We start from the raw sequence: 17,235 nt of genomic DNA on the forward strand, positions 1-17,235 counted from the left end.
GCCGCCCAGCGCCCTGCCCGCGTGGACGCGATCAGCGCATCGGGTACCACGGTCCTTAAAGGACAGGCCGCGGAGGGAGGGAACTGCGGGGTCCTGGGCGTGGCCGGAGCGCCAGTGGGGCGTTGGTCAGCCGGGGAAAGCGGGCGCCCATCGCACCCGCCGCAGAGGGCGCAGCCTCAGTGTCCTCCGGAGGCCGGCGCTCACCCACTAGCTCCCCGCCGCAGCCCCGCCGCCACCACTCAGGACATCAGAGAGCCGGCAGGGACCCGGGACGGCGAGGCCGCGTGGACTCCTCCGGCGCCCGCCCCGCCGCGCTCAGGCTCCGCCCCCGGCCCGCCCCCGGCCCCGGCGCGGCTGGCGGGAGGCGGGGCATGCGCAGCGGGCAGCGGGCGCGGGGCGCGCGCGTGCAGCCTTTCTCCGCCGGGAGCGGCGCGGGCAGGCGCGGGCCGGAGCGGGCGGGCGCCGTGGGGCGCGGGCTGGCAGTGGGCGGGGAGGCGGGCGCGCGCCAGCAGCGCCGCCGCGGGGCCAGCGCAGGAGTGAGAGGCGGCGGCGGCGCTCCCGCGAGCCCGGAGTCTAGAGGATGCGAGCGACGGTGCCGGGAGAACTGGAACGGCTGTGACCTCGGCGAGGCCAGAGCGAGGCGGGGATCCCCGGGGGGAATCGGGGGTGGGGGACGGCGAGAGCGCGGGGCGCTGCCGGGCGGGGCTGGGGACCAGTGATGAGCCAGCGTGCGAGGAGGCTGCACGCCGCCGCCACTGCCGCCCCGAGCCGCTGCCGGCGGTCCCGGCCCCGGCCATGGAGACGCTGAACGGCCCCACCGGCGGCGGCGCCCCGGACGCTAAGCCTCAGTCGCCCGGCCAGCACCACCGCCACCACCACCTCCACCCGCTGGCCGAGAGAAGGCGGCTGCACCGCGCACCCTCGCCCGCCAGACCCTTCCTCAAGGACCTGCACGCCCGGCCCTCCGCGCCCGGCCCGGCCCCGGCTGCCCCCTCCCAGAGCCGAGTCGCGGTGCCCGCCGCCCCGCGCTCGCCAAGCCTGGCGGGCAAGGCACCGCCCTCGCCGGGGCCCCTGGCTGCTCCCGGCCGCCTCTCCCGGCGCAGCGGCGGCGTCCCCGGCGCGAAGGACAAGCCGCCGCCGGGCGCTGGGGCCAGGGCGGCGGGCGGCGCCAAGGCCGCCCCGGGAACCCGGAGGGCGGCGCGCGCGGGGCCCTCCGAGCCACTGCCTCGGGCCGGGAAGCCGCCCGCGGCCGAACTGTCGCCTGCCGCCGCCAAGGGCCGCAAAGCCAAGCGCGGTTCCGGGGCGCCAGCCGTCCGCACCCTCGGCCCCCCGGCCCCGGCCGCTCGCGTCCCCTCCGTGACCCTCTCCGTGACCTCGGTGGCCGGCTCCCCTGCGCCGGGCTCGCGCATCAGCCACACGGACAGCAGCTCCGACCTCTCCGACTGCCCCTCCGAACCCCTGTCCGACGAGCAGCGCCTGCTCCCAGCAGCCAGCAGCGATGCGGAGTCCGGCACCGGCTCCAGCGATCGGGAACCCCTGCGAGGAGCGCCCACGCCAAGCTCTGCAGCTCGGGGGGCGCCGCCGGGCAGCCCCGAGCCCCCAGTGCTCCTCGCCGCGCCCCCCACTGCCTCTCTCGGGGGCCGAAGCAGCCCAGGCGGGGTCCCCATGGGGTCTCCGGGACCGTGTGCGGCGGAGGATGCTGGGGGACGCGTGCCGCCGGAGCGAGCGGTTCCCGGGACACCCAAAGAGCCCAGCCTGGGCGAGCAGCCCCGGCTGGCGCAGCTGCCGGCGGCAGAGGAGGAGGAGCTGCTGCGGGAGATGGAAGAGCTTCGCTCGGAGAACGACTATCTCAAGGTGAGTGGGCGCGGGTGTCCCGGGCGCGCCGCCGGAGTGTTCGCTGCTGCGGGCTGGGTTGCGCGAGCCCTGCACTTCCCTGCCCCTGCGCTCATTAGGCGCTGGGACTTTCGGCCAAACTTCAGGAGGGAGCCCGAGACCTGTGGGTCGCGCGTTCTCACCCGCTTAGCTTTTCTGGAAGTCTTGCTGTCTTTTGAGCGCGCCTTTTGCTTTTGTGGACAAGTTGGGGGAGAGATGGCCGTCATCCGTTTGGCTACATCAGCCGACCCTCACCTCCAAGCCAGTACCTGCCCCCTCACCTGTGGCAGCAGGCTTTGCCTGGCCGAGCTTTCTGGTCCCCTAGGTGCAGGTGTGTTGCAGTCCTGTGTAGGTTCTGGAAAGCGCAGGGGCCCAAGGCTGCAGACTCGCCTGCGGCTTCTCCTGCAGTTGCAGAAGGAGCTGGGGTCCCTCCCGGTCTCCTCTGGGTAGCACAGGCAACAGGGGGCCCTGGCGTTCATAGTGACACACCTGCAGTTCACAAGGGGTCCTTGGAGTGTGGCCTGCGTGGAGGAACAGTGGTGTTTTGCTGCCAGCCCTTTGCGCGCATGCACGAGCAGGTTTTTCTGTGTCAGGACAGGCCCTGCCAGCACTTTCTAAGGAATCACGGCTTCCACTGCACTCTCAGTGTTGTCCAGCAAGGCCTGCTAATGTGGCCTCTTAGTCTTGTTAGCACCGCGGTGCTTAATCTGGCTCTGTCCTTTTTCCCTGGGGAGGAGGGCTGGGCTGGAGAGGCAGAGGGCATGGAGGGTGCTGGGGAACCAAGACATTGCTGGTGACTTGAGAGGGAGCAAGCCAACTTTGAGTTTATTGTAGTCCTCAGGTTAGTAAATGACTCCAGTGGTGTAAGTCAATGTACTTCTCTGTTAAGATCTTAATGAATATCCTCCCAGACTGGCCGGGTGGCCCTGCTTTATCAGTAGGTTATGGGAGTTGAGCTGTTTGCTCAGCAAATGATGAACCTGCTGGCTCAAGGCCCAGTTTTCGGCCAGTGTGACTGAGGATTGGGTTTTTAAGGTGAACAGTGTTGAGGGCTTGCAGTGCAAGCTAGAATCAGAACACATTAACTGCTGAGCAGTCCTAAAGCTAACCCTCTTATCGGGAGTTATTTTATCTTGTGCAGAGTGAGGCAGAGGAAGAGAAGAGAGGGCAGATTGGGGATTGGAGCAGGGTGTTTCAAGTAGTGTGTGTGTGTCACCTCCCGTTATGTAATAGACTACCGTGCCAAACCCCTAGGTGTTGGGGGAGAAAAGGCAACTCTGTTGTACCGTGTGGCGTGGCTCTATGGTGAGAGCAGCCCTGGTACAAATCCCAGCAAGTGCGAGCTGAGCTCCCCGAGGGTGAGAAAGATCATCTCGTTCCCTCGTGTAGCCTCAGCTCAGAGCGCAGTCCCCGGCCCACTCCACCCAGCGTTTTCTCCTGGAGTCATGTTTTCCTGAATCAGGACTGCTGGGCAATAGCAAACTGATTTTCTTTCAAGAAAGGGTGTTTCTCGCAACATGTTTGATGTCAGGGTGGGCGATCCAGCTTCATGTCAAAGTGCGTTCGTGGGTGCCTGGTAATTTGCTTTCTCTTTCTGGTGGTTGGATTCTCAGTGACCCCGGGGTCTGTGCTGTTCTGTGTGACTGGTCAGTGCTTCTTCACAGCACGCAGGCTGTGACTGCCTCTGTGTTTATCACAACTCCAGTTTCTCAGGAGAAACTGAAACTGAGAACCAGAAAACTTGAAGGGACTTCAGCCGAGGTAACGAGTAAGCAGCGCTGCTTCTGTTTTCTTTCCTCTGCCTTCCGCTGCACCAGGCTTCCAACAGGCCTGGTTTCTCACCTACACCGCTTCGGAGTTGTTGTGTTAGCTCGATGTGGTTCGAGGTTTTGGCTTCCCGAGGGCTCCTGTGTCTTCTCTCTAGGTGCAGGGGCCATCCTGGGCACCTCGCCACTCGCCTGGGCGTGAATGGTCATGGCAGTCCCACCAGCAAAGTTTTTTTTTTTTTTTTTTTTTTTTAAGATCTATTTGAAAGTCAGAGTTACACACACACACACAGACAGAGAGAGAGAGAGGTCCTCCATCTGCTGGTTCACTCCCCAATTGGCTGCAACGGCTGGAGCTGTGCCAATCTGAAGCCAGGAGCCAGGAGCTTCTTCCTGGTCTCCCACACGGGTGCAGGGGCCCAAGGGCTTGGGCCATCTTCTATTGCTATCCCAGGCCATAGCAGAGAGCTGGATTGGAAATGGAGCAGCTGGGTCTCGAACTGGCGCCCATTATGGGATGCCGGCACTTCAAGCCAGGGCATTAACCCGCTGCACCACAGCGCTGGCCCCCGGCAAAGTTTAATTTGCAGGAGGTGCTCATTTGCCACTGCCCATGGAGAAGGTGTCATGGCCATCTGTTTGCTACCCTGATTCCATTCCACACCCTTTCCCCTGACAGCAGGAGAGAGAGAATTGGATGAAGGGGTGTGAAGGAGACCGGGAAACTAGAATGATTGCATGTAGGTGAGCATGAGGCACGTGCTGACTTATTCAAAAGCTTCAATTACGTAGTTCAATTTGGGAAAGAAAAAAGTGTCCTGTTGTCCTTTTCTACAAGGTGGCGAGCCGCTGGTGCACAGTGAGGCTGGGAGCGTGGGGTGGGGGCGATGGTCCATGCCTCTGCACGTGGAAGTTGGCTGCGCTTTATGGTGGGAACTTCTCTGGGTTGTTGGTGTTGTATGGGGGTACTTTTTAAAGATGGTAGACAGAAGTGCATCTTTAAGCAGCTCCTTCCATGGGGAATGCTTTACAGAGCTCTCACAGTTACATGTAGCATCCCCCTCTCCCCATGTTACCCAGCAGAGAGAGACTTGGCCCAGAAATGGCTGCTCTCTGGAGTGTTGTGATCACGTAGTCTTGGACTCCTGTTACTGGGCACGACTGTCACAGTTTGTGAGCACTAATGACCAAAGCATAATCGAACGGGAAAATAAGGCCAGCAAAACCACAGGAGGATGTCTTACTGCTGGTGAAGTTCTCCTGGTCGTTAGCCAGACTGCCTTTTTTTTTTTTTTTGAAACAGCAGGTGTGCGCAGGGAGCTGCACAGTATGCCTGCTTTCTGTCTCTTCTCCACCTTCGTCAGAGGGCACTGGGGGGACTTGGTGTGGGTAGCTGGCTTTTGCAGGAAACACAGACACGCATTCTTTGTCCTCCTGTGATTGTGGAAAAACTCAGAGAGATGTTTGGAAGTGTTCACAGATGAAAGGGAGTGAGTTGAAACATCCAGGCGCCTTTGCTTCTTTCTTAAACAAAACCCAGGTGCCTTTCTTAGTGCTGAGGACCGACTCCTCTGGACTGGGCTGCCCCGTGTTTCGCCCCAGTGCTCTGCGACAGTCAGACAGGCTGCAGTGCTCATGGCCAACGTGGTAATTACGCGCTGTCTCCATGGGCTTGTCAGGCTCCGAGTTCACCGGCTCATTCTGGCGATGTGCTCACCATCCGCCCCTGTCCCCTACCCGGTCCCAGTGGTGGACCCTAACTATGCTGATGTCCAGCAGGGCTGAGCAGGGCTGTTTTTTTTTTGCCCTGCTATCCCAGTTATTTCATGCCAACTGTTTTTGGTTAAAAGGAGACATGTCGCCGCCCCTAGCCTCAAGGGCAGGTAACGGCGGCTTCTTGGAGAGGAACGGTTTCCAGGGGGAGGGCGCTGAGTTTCAGTTGCACTGGTTGCATTGGTGGCCACTGAGCCAGTCTTGCCAACCTCTCTCTCGCTTGCAGTCGAGCTTCAGGCTCTAACATACCTTGACGGAAGGCACTCCGCATGGCGTGGGGGGCCCTCTGGGACAAGAAGAAGCAGATCTCAGCAGCTCGAGTGTTTGCAGCCCCTCCTTCCCTCTCCTCCCCTTGTATTCAGCCGGGCCGACATGGGATATTCTCTGCTTTTCCTTAGCATTCTGCTTTGCACATGCATTTGTCGTGCAGCCCGTGCTGAGCGCAGCTGTAGCCGTCTTGGGAGAGAGCTAATGTGGAACAGGGCGAACAGTCCATCAGCTGCTGGCTGAACTGCCACTTGGTAAACAATGGTAGCGGCCCCTGTGCCGCCTTAGCTACAGCTGGGAGCCTGTGGTGAGCATTTCCATTGTCCGGAGGGAAATGAAGTGGATTATTTGTATATTACAAAAGACAATAGTTTCTGTCTGGAACTCCCAGAAGATGGAGTTGTTGCAACAGTAGCCAGATGACTGTGCCTACTGTCCAAATTGGTTCTATTTAAAGGGGAGTATTGAAATAGAATAGATTACTGATGTTGGGTTGTTTAAAAGAGATTAAGATTTGAATGCAGTTGTCAGTGTGATCTAGAATTTTCATTGTTTATACTAGGAAACTGTGGATTTCACTTTTATATTATATTCGTAGATAAAACTGTCCTCCTGGAGGTTTTCATTGAAACATTCAGTTTTCATCTCGGCTTTTTCAGTTGCACACGTAGCGCCTTATTATTCTTCCCATTTGATCTGTGTTAATGGAGCTTGATCTGTGACCTGCAGGCCAAGGGAGTAATTGAACAGCTTGATGCTACTTCATTATGTCCTTTTCTATAAAAATTTTGAAAAATGTGTTTCATTAAAACCGGATGAGGTGGCCTGACATTTATGTATCCCATAGACCTGATGTTACCTCAGTATAAAATCATTGATTAAGGACAGTTTTTTCCCTACTAATTTCTGTGTATAAAAATACAGCAGCAAGTTTTCCCTTTGATTTATTATCTCTAAGCTATGTCTGCCAGAAACACCTCTATGTTCTGCTTGATTTGGTTTCCCTAAACATTTCAAGAGCAGACATCTTTAAGGTCCAGGAATACCGTGTTTTCAAAATCAGAGCATGCCACCAGGAAATCAATGTAATGTTGGTCTGAAAACCACTATCCATCATGACCCTAATCCAAATAATCACAGTTTTTGCTTCTCAAATGGCTGCTGCCAGTTTACATGGCTTATAATTTGCTTCTCTAGTAATTTCTTTCCACCGAGTCTGAAAATTGCCTTCTTCTAGACTCTGGAAAAGAGTTGAGACATCAGCCTCCATCCTGTCTCTGCCACATACCGGTGGTGCAAAGCCATTGAACCTTTTAGGATCTCAGTTTCCTCATTGAAGGAATGAGTCTCTTAGTGCCCTCACTACACAATTTCCTGTTGACCAGTCTCTCTAAAAGATACACCTGGACGAAGACCAGTGTTAGGCTGTGTGTGTGAGGCTGCTGTTAATGGATGACGGGCTTTTACAAGTACAGTGGGAGGCCTGTTGTTGCATCTGTCCTGGCTGTAGCAAATCATTTGCAGTATTTACTGGAAAGGGCGTGTGTTTGTCCAGACGGCCTTGGGTTTCTGGCTGGCTTCTCTTGCTAGCTCTCAGGCTGTGGGTGCCCCCACCAGCCTTGGCTGGGCTTCCTTGCCTGTAAGATGAGGGCGATATGTTCCCGACAGGGTGATGGTAAGGTTAGCCATGAGGGTACGGTGCTTAATAAAGCATGCCATCGGCTCTATACCTGTAGATAAAACATGGGTTATAAAAGCAGTGCTTCAGATACATGTAATTCTGGTCTCTGCCTCCTTTTCTTTTCAGTGTACCTATGTTGGTGATTATTTATGCCAAAAAATATTAGCTGTTTACATTCAGCCTGTTCAGTGAGTACATCTTACACTTAAACTTTTTTTTTTTAGGTCTGTAATGGTTGTTTATGAATCTGTCATATATTCGGCATTTAACGTCGGAGTGTGTGAGGCCACTTTGCAAAGGCTGAGAGTTAGAGGACATTTGTGCACCTGGAAGTGTATCTCAGGTCTGCATGTAGTCATTTCACATCTTAAACACTTGGGTTGGAGTAGCAGGTCCGCCTAGGCACTGGTGACTCTGGCTTTGAGAGAGAGACAAGCTTCTCACAAGGACGAGCAGTCACCAGCTCTTCCTCCCCGGAAGGAAGAGGTGGCTGGCTGTGTGTGTGTGTGTGTGTGTGTGCACGCACGCGCATAGGTAGCAGTGTAAGGTTGTATATATGTGTATATACATAGGTAGGGTGTAGTATTGTTGCTTATTCTGTTGCTTCTTAGTTGCCTTCTGACTGTTCTCAGGAACAAGCATGGAGATTAGGCTCCTTCTCAAAGTCTGATCCATCAGATCCGTGGATAGGACGTGAGTGAAACTTGACCCTGATTTTTGAGGATTCGGGACTCACTTTCCGCTCCTTACCCAAAGAATGACGACCACAGGGCCTGGGTTCTAAAGCCCCTGTTTGCCACTGGGGCTCCTCCAGCCTGGCTGGGGCGGCAGGCACGGCTCCCCTGCCTTGGAGGCCTCCGGGTGGGGATCGGAGGCCTCCTGCTTCGCCTTTCTGAAATGCTGGGTCTCCTCCGGCGAGAAGCACTCCGCCTGCCGGCCCGCTCAGGAGTGCTTGGCTGGCCAGTGTGGCGCTCAGCCCGGCAGCTCCCGCTCCAGGTGGATTTCCCTACAGGGGCGGGAGGTGATGAGAGGCAGCCCCATGAAGGGAAAGGGAGGAGAGTGGGTGACATGTCACATGACCTGCACTGTGCTGGTTTCCCTTCCTCAACACAGCGCGTCTTATACTCAAGGACTTCAGAAGTTCTGGGAAAGAATAGAATGAAAAGATAGGCTCATTTTGTTGTAAACATTTTTGAAGTCTCTCTATTATTTTTTTAAGATCTTTATTTTTATTTATTTGAGAGGCAGAGTAACAGAGAGAGGAAGAGACAGAGAGAGAGGTCTTCCATCCACTGATTCACTCTCCAAATGGCTTCAACAGCCAGATTTGAGCCTATCTGAAGCCAGGAGCCAAGAGCTTCTTCCAGTTCTCCCATGCAGGTGCAGGTGCCCAAGCACTTGGGCCATCTTTTACTGCCTTCTCAGGACATAGCAGAGAGCTGGATTGGAAGTGGAGCAGCTGGGACTTGAACCTGCACCCATATGGGATGCCAGTGCTGCAAGCAGATGCTTAACCTGCTACACCACAGCACCGACCCCTAGTTTTTTAATACACACTCTCCATGAACTTCTTGAAGATTTCCCATGTGCCTGAAAGTCAAAATTTTTTTACAGCAAAAGAAACTTATCTTTTACTTCCATTTTCCACAGACTTCTTGAAGTACTTGTATTTTTTTTTTAAAGATTTATTTATTTATTTAAAAGGCAGAGAGAGAGAGAGATCCCTCTGGTTCACTCCCCAAATGGCCTCAATGGCTGGAACTGGGCTGATCTGAAGCCAGGAGCCAGGAGCTTCTTCAGGGTCTCCCATGTGGGTGCAGGACTTGGGCCATCTTCTGCTGCTTTCCCAGGCACATTAGCAGGGAGCTGGACGGGAAATGGGGCAGCAGGGACTTGAACGAGTACCCATATAGGATGCTGGCACCACAGGCAGCCCCAGTAGGATCATTTTTCAAATTGAGGTATTTCTGTTGGGAGCCAGGAGCAGCGAGCAGACGGCTCGGCCATCAGCGATGGGGGCGCTTCTCCAGGCGAGGCCCAGACAGTGGTGGGCAGGATGTTGGCTCATCCTGCCAGCCATGAGGCTGCTCCAGGGTGCAGCTCCCGGGTCTCGAACCCCTCAGTCACAACTGCAGCCCGAGGCAGGACAGCTGTGTTCACCGCCGTGCAGCTGCATCGATTCTACCATCCACATTTCAACTGTGTGCACGTATCGCATGTGTTATCTCCACTACCCACGCTCTTCACCCTTCCAGCTCTTTATTTATTTTAAAGATTGATTTATTTATTTGGAAGGCAGAGTTACAGAGAGGCAGAGAGAGAGAGAGAGAGAGAGAGAAAGGGTCTTCCATCCACTGGTTCATTCCCCAAATGGCCGCAGTGGCCGGAGCTGTGCCAATCTGAAGCCAGGAAGCCAGGAGCTTCTTCCAGGACTCCTACGGGGTGCAGAGGCCCAAGGATTTGGGCCATTTTTTACTGCTTTCCCAGGCCATAGCAGAGAGCTGGATCAGAAGTGGAGCAGCCGGGACTCAAACTGGCGCCCATATGGGATGCTGGCGCTGCAGGTGGCGGCTTTGTTCGCTAAGCCACAGCGCCAGCCCTGAAGTACGTGTATTTCTAATGCTGTTTTCATCCTGGTGTAGAAAGTCTATAAGAACACTTGGAAGCTGAGAACATCTTACTCATTTGACTACTGGGAAGTGGGTGAAGCTTCCTTCTTTAACATCTGTTCTTCTTGGTGGTCTGGAACAGGCTACATTTGGAGTCACAGTTGAGTGGGACACTTCTCTGTTAGGACAGTGTGAGCAGGGTGGAGAGGGACGATCCATGTGCGGGGTCTGGGCGAAGGAGCTGCCATGCAGTGCTCTTTCCAGTATGGCCTTGCATGTGAGGGGGCTTCAGAAACTTCATGGAAAATGCATCTTACGAGAAAACCCTGCATGGATTTTGAACAATTTTTTGCACCAAAGTAAACAACTCTGTTTTTCCTGAGGTTTTTGAAGTACTGGATCCTGGAGCTGCATCTACAGGTTGGGAAGAAGTTTTTATAATTAGGCTACAAGCCTGGAACGAGGAGAGGATGCACTTAAGTCCAATTTTGATCCTCTTTTGATTTGGTCTGAGTCACTGGTATGCATGTGTCTTCCATCCACAAATACTTTTTTTATGCGGCTTTTTTAAATAAAAAAAATTTATTTGGGGTCCAGTGCAGTGGTACAGCAGGTTAAGCTGCCATCTGCAGCACTGACATTCCATATGGACACCAGTTCGAGTCCTAGCTGCTCCACTTCCAATCCAACTCCCTGCTAATGCACCTGGGAGAGCAGCAGAAGTTGGCTCAACTGCTTGGGCCTCTGCATCTACATGGGAGACCTGGATGAAGCTCCTGGCTCCTGGCTTTGGCCTGCCCCAGCCTTGGCTGTTAGAGCCATTTGGCGAGTGAATCGATGGGTTGGGAAATTTCTCTCTCTCTCTCTCTCTCTCTCTCTCTCTCTCTCTCTCTCTGTCTCTCTGTAATTCTGACTTTCAAATAAATGAATAAATCATTGAAAAAAATTCAAGAGTGATAGACAGAGATCTCCCCTCTGCTGTTTGCTTCTCAAATGCCTGCAATGGCTGGGGCTGGGCCAGGCTGAAGCCAGGAGCCAGGAACTTCTTCCAGGTCTCCCATGGGGGTGGCAGGGGCCCAAGGTCTTGAGCCATCGTGTGCTCCCTCTTGGGTGCATCAGCAAGAAGCTGGATTGGAAGCATAGGCGGCACTTGATTCCAGGATGGGCGTGTCCTCAGCAGCAGCTTGACCCTCTGTGCCACATAGTGTCCGTTCCAGTCTGGAAGTAGTTTTTGAGGGCCTACTGTGTGCCTCATGCTGCTGTAGCTGCAGAAGGAGCAAGATAGAGGCATCTGTCTCCTCTGAAGCTTGCCCTGGAGTGTTGGTGATGGAGCCCAAACAGGAATAAAACACCGATCAGAGAGCATGGCAGAAAGTTCATGGGAAGTGGGTATTATGAAAAAACTGTGAATAGGCTTTGAAATATTTTTGCTCCCAAATAAGTTTCTCTCTTCCATTTTTCATGCAATGTGTTAAGTACCCTGGCACTACCAGATGGTGATGAGAGGAAGGGACACAGTACAGCCAGGCAGGGACTGGGCGCCGAGGGGTTGCAGAAGCCTGGGAAAGGGCGTTTGGCAGGGAGGGGGTGGCAGGTGACTCCTGGAGGCCCCCTGGGGTTTGGGTGGGTGGTGAGGAGGAGAATAGACTCTGGCAGGATCAGAGGAGCAGAGAGGAGGCAGGGACCCAGTATGTGGCAACACTTACACCTGAGAAGGGTGGCTGTGAAGTGGGAGCGACTGGGAAGGCGGGAATCCTGCCTTGGGCTGTCCTTGTCCTTCTCCTTCAAATTTAGCCCCTTCCGTAACAGGGCAGGTGTTGGAAGGAAGCAGCACCGGGGACCCAGGAGCAGATGAGTCATTTCTGAGTTACTGTCCTTGCAAAGCAGGAGGGGGAGTCCAGCACAGGTACCTTCAGGTCCCTTGTATTTTTAGGGATTAAAGTTGAGGGGAGGCCGGCGCCGCGGCTCACTAGGCTAATCCTCCGCCTGTGGCGCCGGCACACCGGGTTCTAGTCCCGGTCGGGGCGCCGGATTCTGTCCCGGTCGCTCCTCTTCCAGTCCAGCTCTCTGCTGTGGCCCGGGAGTACAGTGGAGGATGGCCCAAGTGCTTGGGCCCTGCACCCGCACGGGAGACCAGGAGAAGTACCTGGCTCCTGGCTTTGGTTCAGCACGGTGCGCCGGCCACAGCGGCCACTGGGGGGTGAACCAACGGAAAAAGGAAGACCTTTCTCTCTTTCTTTCTCTCTCACTGTCCACTCTGCCTGTCAAAAAAAAAAAAAAAAAAAAAAAAAAAAAAAAAAAAGTTGAGGGGAAACTTCCTTAGCGTGGGAGATGGCCTCTGTGAGAGATGTGCCTGTTCCCTCTCCAGGTTTCTTAGAGAGTCAGCTAACAGCCTACTTTCAGTTGGGTGACAATGAGCTTCATGATGGGCGACCCTGTTGACGTCTTTAGTTTGGTCCAAGGCCGTGGGCTCCTGTCACTTTTGGTTGACATTCCATATTTAGAGTTCCTTCTTGTGGCCAGCAAAGAAGAATGGAAATAAAAGTACAGAGAAATAGGAAGAAGCAAACCCTATGTGTGTCTGAAGTCATGGAAAGTGTTTCATCTGTAGACACAGTTGCTTAATCAACACTGAGGTTCGATTTGTGGGAGAGAATGTTAGGGACGTTTGCAGGCATGTTTGTAACCCCAGGGCAGTGAGACAGGTAGGTCTTACTAAAGCTTATGTTCTTCAAAGGTGAGGTCTGTTTGAGTCATCTCAGTATGTTTGTTATGCCTCAGAGATACAGGTTTATTTTTTATTTTTATTTTTTGAAATTTATTTATTTATTTGAAAGAGTTACACAGAGAGAGGAGAGGCAGAGAGAGAGAGAGAGAGAGAGAGGTCTTCTATCCACTGGTTCACTCCCCAATTGGCCACAATGGCTGGAGCTGCGCCGATTCGAAGCCAGGAGCCAGGAGATTCTTCCAGGTCTCCCACACAGGTGCAGGGGCCCAAGCACTTGGGCCATCCTCTACTGCTTTCGCAGGCCACAGCAGAGAGCTGGATCGGAAGTGGAGCAGCTGGGTCTCGAACTGTTGCTCATATGGGATGCCGGCGCTTTAGGCCAGGGTGATAACCTGCTGTGTCACAACGCCGGTCCTGAGATACAGGTTTAGATCAGTGTTTGATTTGAATCTAAAAGTTTAATTATCCACAGAGCTTATTTTATCTATGATTATGTAAGGATATATTGGGAGCGGATGAGTTCCAAGAGACTGCAACACAGAACCGGAGTGGTTTCTAGGTTCGGGTCCTACAAGACCTCAATAGACCTGGGGTGATGTTGTCTGCTGTGGGAGCCTCCAGAGGCAGCCAGGAGAGGGGTCTTCAGCACTCAGGAGCAGGGTGGGAGAGGCAGACGGTGTCTTTTCTGATGCACTTGGCTCCTACGTCTGCTCTGTGCACAGGACGAGCTGGATGAGCTCCGAGCTGAGATGGAAGAGATGAGAGACAGTTATCTGGAGGAAGATGTTTACCAGCTGCAGGAACTCCGGCGAGAACTGGACCGCGCTAATAAAAACTGCCGGATCCTGCAGTACCGTCTCAGGAAAGCCGAGCAGAAGAGCCTGAAGGTGGCCGAGACCGGGCAGGTGGATGGCGAGCTCATCAGAAGCCTGGAGCAGGACTTGAAGGTCAGTCGGGGAGAGGGCCTGATGCTGCAGGCAAAGCCAGGAGGGCTGCCGGGGATCAGGTCCCATCTGAAGATACAGCCCCAGACCTTGCATGCAGAGTGCTTCTGTCTGCCTTAACAAGTCTCAGTGTAGACATTCTTAGTTTACTTTCTGGCTTATAGATTATGTGGGTTTATATGACTTTGACAACCTGAGATTTGAACTGGTCATAATATAAACTGAAATAAACTTTTTTTAAAAAAATTATTTTATTTATTTGAAAGAGTTACAAAGAGAAGTAGAGACAGAGAGAGAGAGGTCTTCCATCTGCTGCTTCACTCCCCAAACAGCTGCAATGGCCAGAGCTGAGTTGATCTGAAGCCAGGAGTTAGGAACTTCTTCTGGGTCTTCTACGTGGGTGCAGGGGCCCAAGGACTTGGGCCATTCTCTCCTGCTTTCCCAGGTGCATTAGCAGGGAGCTAGATTGGAAATAGAGCAGCTGGGACTCAAACGGGGGTCCATATGGGATGCCGGCACTGCAGGCTGGGACTTTAACCCTCTCTGCCACAGCACTGGCCCCTGAAATAAACTTAAAAAAATATCAGATTTAATGGATCTATTATAGAAAGAATCAATACCTGCCAATTAGTCTGACAATTGGATAGAAATAGTACTTTCTTTTGTTTGTTTGAAAGGCAGAGTTACAGAGAGAGAGAGAGAGAGAGAGGTCTTCCATCCACTGGTTCACCCCCCAAATGGCCACAACTGCCTGGGCTGGGCCGGGCCGAAGCCAGGAGCCTGGAACTCCATCCACGTCTCCTACATGGGTGGCAGGGCCTAGATACTTGGGCTGTCTTCCACCGCTTTCCCAGGGAGCTGGATTGGTTCAGTTGAGGGTCACTTTGTAAAAGTTGTCCATATCACTCAACATTTTTATTGTTACTTAGTTTTCTAGGATACACAAAACCTGAAATTTTCGGAACCCAAGTGAAACTTGTGTAGTGTGACTTAATGGAAGACACAGGATCCTACCCAGTTGTCTCTGAGAACCACTGGCAGAAATGAGAATGAGGCGATGAAATCCTAGACTTTATGTCCTTTGCTCTCTCCGTGGGCAACAAGACTGCTCTCGTGACCTGATTATCAAATCATTTATCTAGAGATGAATTATGCACAATGTCCTTCTTGTGAAGGGAGTACTTGTGAAATCTCATCCAGCCTCTCATGATGGGGAAAGAATCTTCGTAATTCTGTCGGTTATCGGTCACTAACAACATGTCATTTTGTACGATAAAGGGTGATTTATATTTGTCTTACGTACTTCCTTGCCTCATTTGCCATCAGAAAGTGAAAATGTTTAACTTGCTTGAACATTCAGGCTTTCTGTCACCCTGGAGTAGAGAGTTTAGAACTTGACCGTGCTGAACACCTGCACACAAATTAGCTGACGGGTTTTTTTTTTTTTTTTTTTTTTTTTTTAGCAGGCATGTTCATTATTACTGTAGGGAACAGAAATGTTTATTTGTGTATCATTAAGGTTTTGAATATATCACTTACAGCCTGTGAGCGTGGGTGTTCTTGTGATTTTCTTTAAAGGGTTATGCAAAGTGGCTCTTTTTTTTTTGGTCCAGATGAAAGCTACTTTCCCACTTAACAATATTGACTTCTTGTTTTAAACCATGAGTCGAATAGCCCTGATCTGAAATGCAGGGGGCCAGAAGAACATTTTGAATTACAGGCTTTTGGCTTAAGGATGCTCAAGCAGTAACACCCTCTCCTTTTAAGTGCAGGTCTGTTAACTACGGCCAGGTCTTGGCTCATCAGCATCACTCTGTAGCTCCCAGTGACTTTGGCCTCTGCGGTTGTCCGAATTACCCTTAGCAGGCACGGCGCTTCCCACCCTGATGGTTTGTTTCCATGTGGTGGATGCAGGTAGCCAAAGACGTGTCTGTGAGATTGCACCACGAGCTGGAGACTGTGGAGGAAAAGCGTGCGAAAGCTGAGGACGAAAATGAAACTCTGCGGCAGCAGATGATTGAAGTGGAGATATCCAAGCAGGCCCTGCAGAACGAGCTGGAGAGACTGAAGGAGGTAACCACCCCGCCGCGGGCTAGCCTTCCTCCCTCGGCCGTGCGCCGTTAGCTACCTGGGATGCGCAGGGTCCCCTACTTGCTGTGTGCTCTAAAACAGGGCACAGCCAGATGACAGAAAGTGTGTTTGGCTCAAGAGCTCAGAATGGTTTTTGCAACTCTGTAGCATTGTAAACAAAGAAACAAAACTGCACCCAAATAAATCCACCCCCTCCCCAAGCAAAGAAGACTAGAAGTAAGACTGCATGTTACTTGCAAGGCCTGAAGTACTTGCCCTTGGTCTAATAATCCCCATTCAGATCGGCTGGCTGTTCATTCCCGTGAGGTGTCCAATTCTGTGTTACCAGAGCACAGAATTAAGCAGTAGATTTTTCCTCCCTCCCTCCCTCCTTCCCTCCTTTCCTCCCTCCCTCTCTCCCTCCTTTCCTTCCTTCCTATTTATTTATTTATTTATTACTTCGAGAGACAGAGCACACCCACCTATCGCTTCACTCCCCAGATGCCTACATCGACACCAAGATGAGGCCAAAACCCAGAGATGATATCTCAATCCGGGTCTTCTGTGTGGGTAACTGGAGTCACTTGAGCCACCACCTGCTGTCCCCAGGGTCTGCATTAGCAGAAAGCTGGAATTGGGAGCAGGAGCCAGGAGTAAAACCCAGGTTGTTATTTTTTTTTTTTTTTTAAGAATCTTTTCTCCCAGTGGGCCAGAAAATATATTATGATTGTCCATTAAAGCTGTGAGGAACCATAATGTATGTATGCTACCTATGTATATTATTCAACTGATAAGATTTAAATATAGATCTTTTTACATTTTAGAGTGTGATTGTTCAACAAAGTGGTCTAGAAAATGAACATATATACATATAGATATGTATACTTTTTCCTTTGTGTACGGCAGTGCGCATCCTGTTTTCTTGTTGATTTCCATTACGAGATTAGAGTCCAGTGTTTCCTTGGAAAGCGTCCTGCATATCTGTGACAATGACATTAGAAACTCCCGGTGCTGGCAGGAAGACGCTGCTCCCGGCTGGCATGTCACCTGCTGACGGCCTCACTTAGCAGTTCATTTCTTCTTTGGCTCATTTTCCTGCTTCAGCCAGCCATTTGTTGTCCATCCAGCCGTCCAGCAGCACGCTTGGGGCTGGAGACTGGGGCTGTGCGGTTCAGCCTGGCGCGGCGAGCAGAAGGAATTACGGCAAAGCAGAAAGTACCGCCACCATCGTGGGTTCTCCCTGCCCCCATGCTCACAGCCGCCTTCATTCTTGACCTTCATTCATCCCATCCTTTCACAGTGCCCTTCTGGAATGCCAAGCTGTGTGGGACAGGGGTGGGGTTTTGGCTGTCGGTTGGCAGTGGAGTCCCCGTGCCTGGCCCCTACAAGGGAGAGGATGAGAGCCCGGAGCCTGGGTGGCCAGTGCCGGCCTGGGGTGGAAGGAGGCTTCGGGAAGGGAGAGGTTGCCTCTGAGAACTTGCCTCAGTGCCCAGCAATCCCTGGCACTTAGCCTATAGGTGATTTG

General features: G+C 52.8%; 1 protein-coding gene across 11 annotated transcripts in view; it reads left to right on the plus strand.

Moving 5' to 3' along the window:
- The first annotated feature begins 376 nt into the window (after window positions 1-376).
- Window positions 377-17,235, plus strand: part of MTCL1 (microtubule crosslinking factor 1) — a 134,413-nt gene continuing 117,554 nt past the window's right edge. For 3 of the 11 annotated variants that reach the window (XM_089305329.1, XM_089305331.1, XM_089305330.1), the window contains exons 1-3: window positions 378-1,854; window positions 13,419-13,643; window positions 15,555-15,713. In XM_089305329.1, the coding sequence (XP_089161455.1) occupies window positions 796-1,854; window positions 13,419-13,643; window positions 15,555-15,713 (1,443 nt within the window). In that variant the 5' untranslated portion in view covers window positions 378-795. Of the gene's footprint in view, window positions 1,855-13,418; window positions 13,644-15,554; window positions 15,714-17,235 lie in introns of all 11 variants that reach the window. The other 8 variants (XM_070050457.2, XM_051852136.3, XM_051852139.3 and 5 more) reach the window with 5 other exon arrangements.

This window comes from Oryctolagus cuniculus, chromosome 10 (genome assembly GCF_051225735.1).
Source record: "Oryctolagus cuniculus isolate XC-2025 breed Fujian yellow rabbit chromosome 10, ASM5122573v1, whole genome shotgun sequence".
Classification (NCBI taxonomy): Eukaryota; Metazoa; Chordata; class Mammalia; order Lagomorpha; family Leporidae; genus Oryctolagus; species Oryctolagus cuniculus.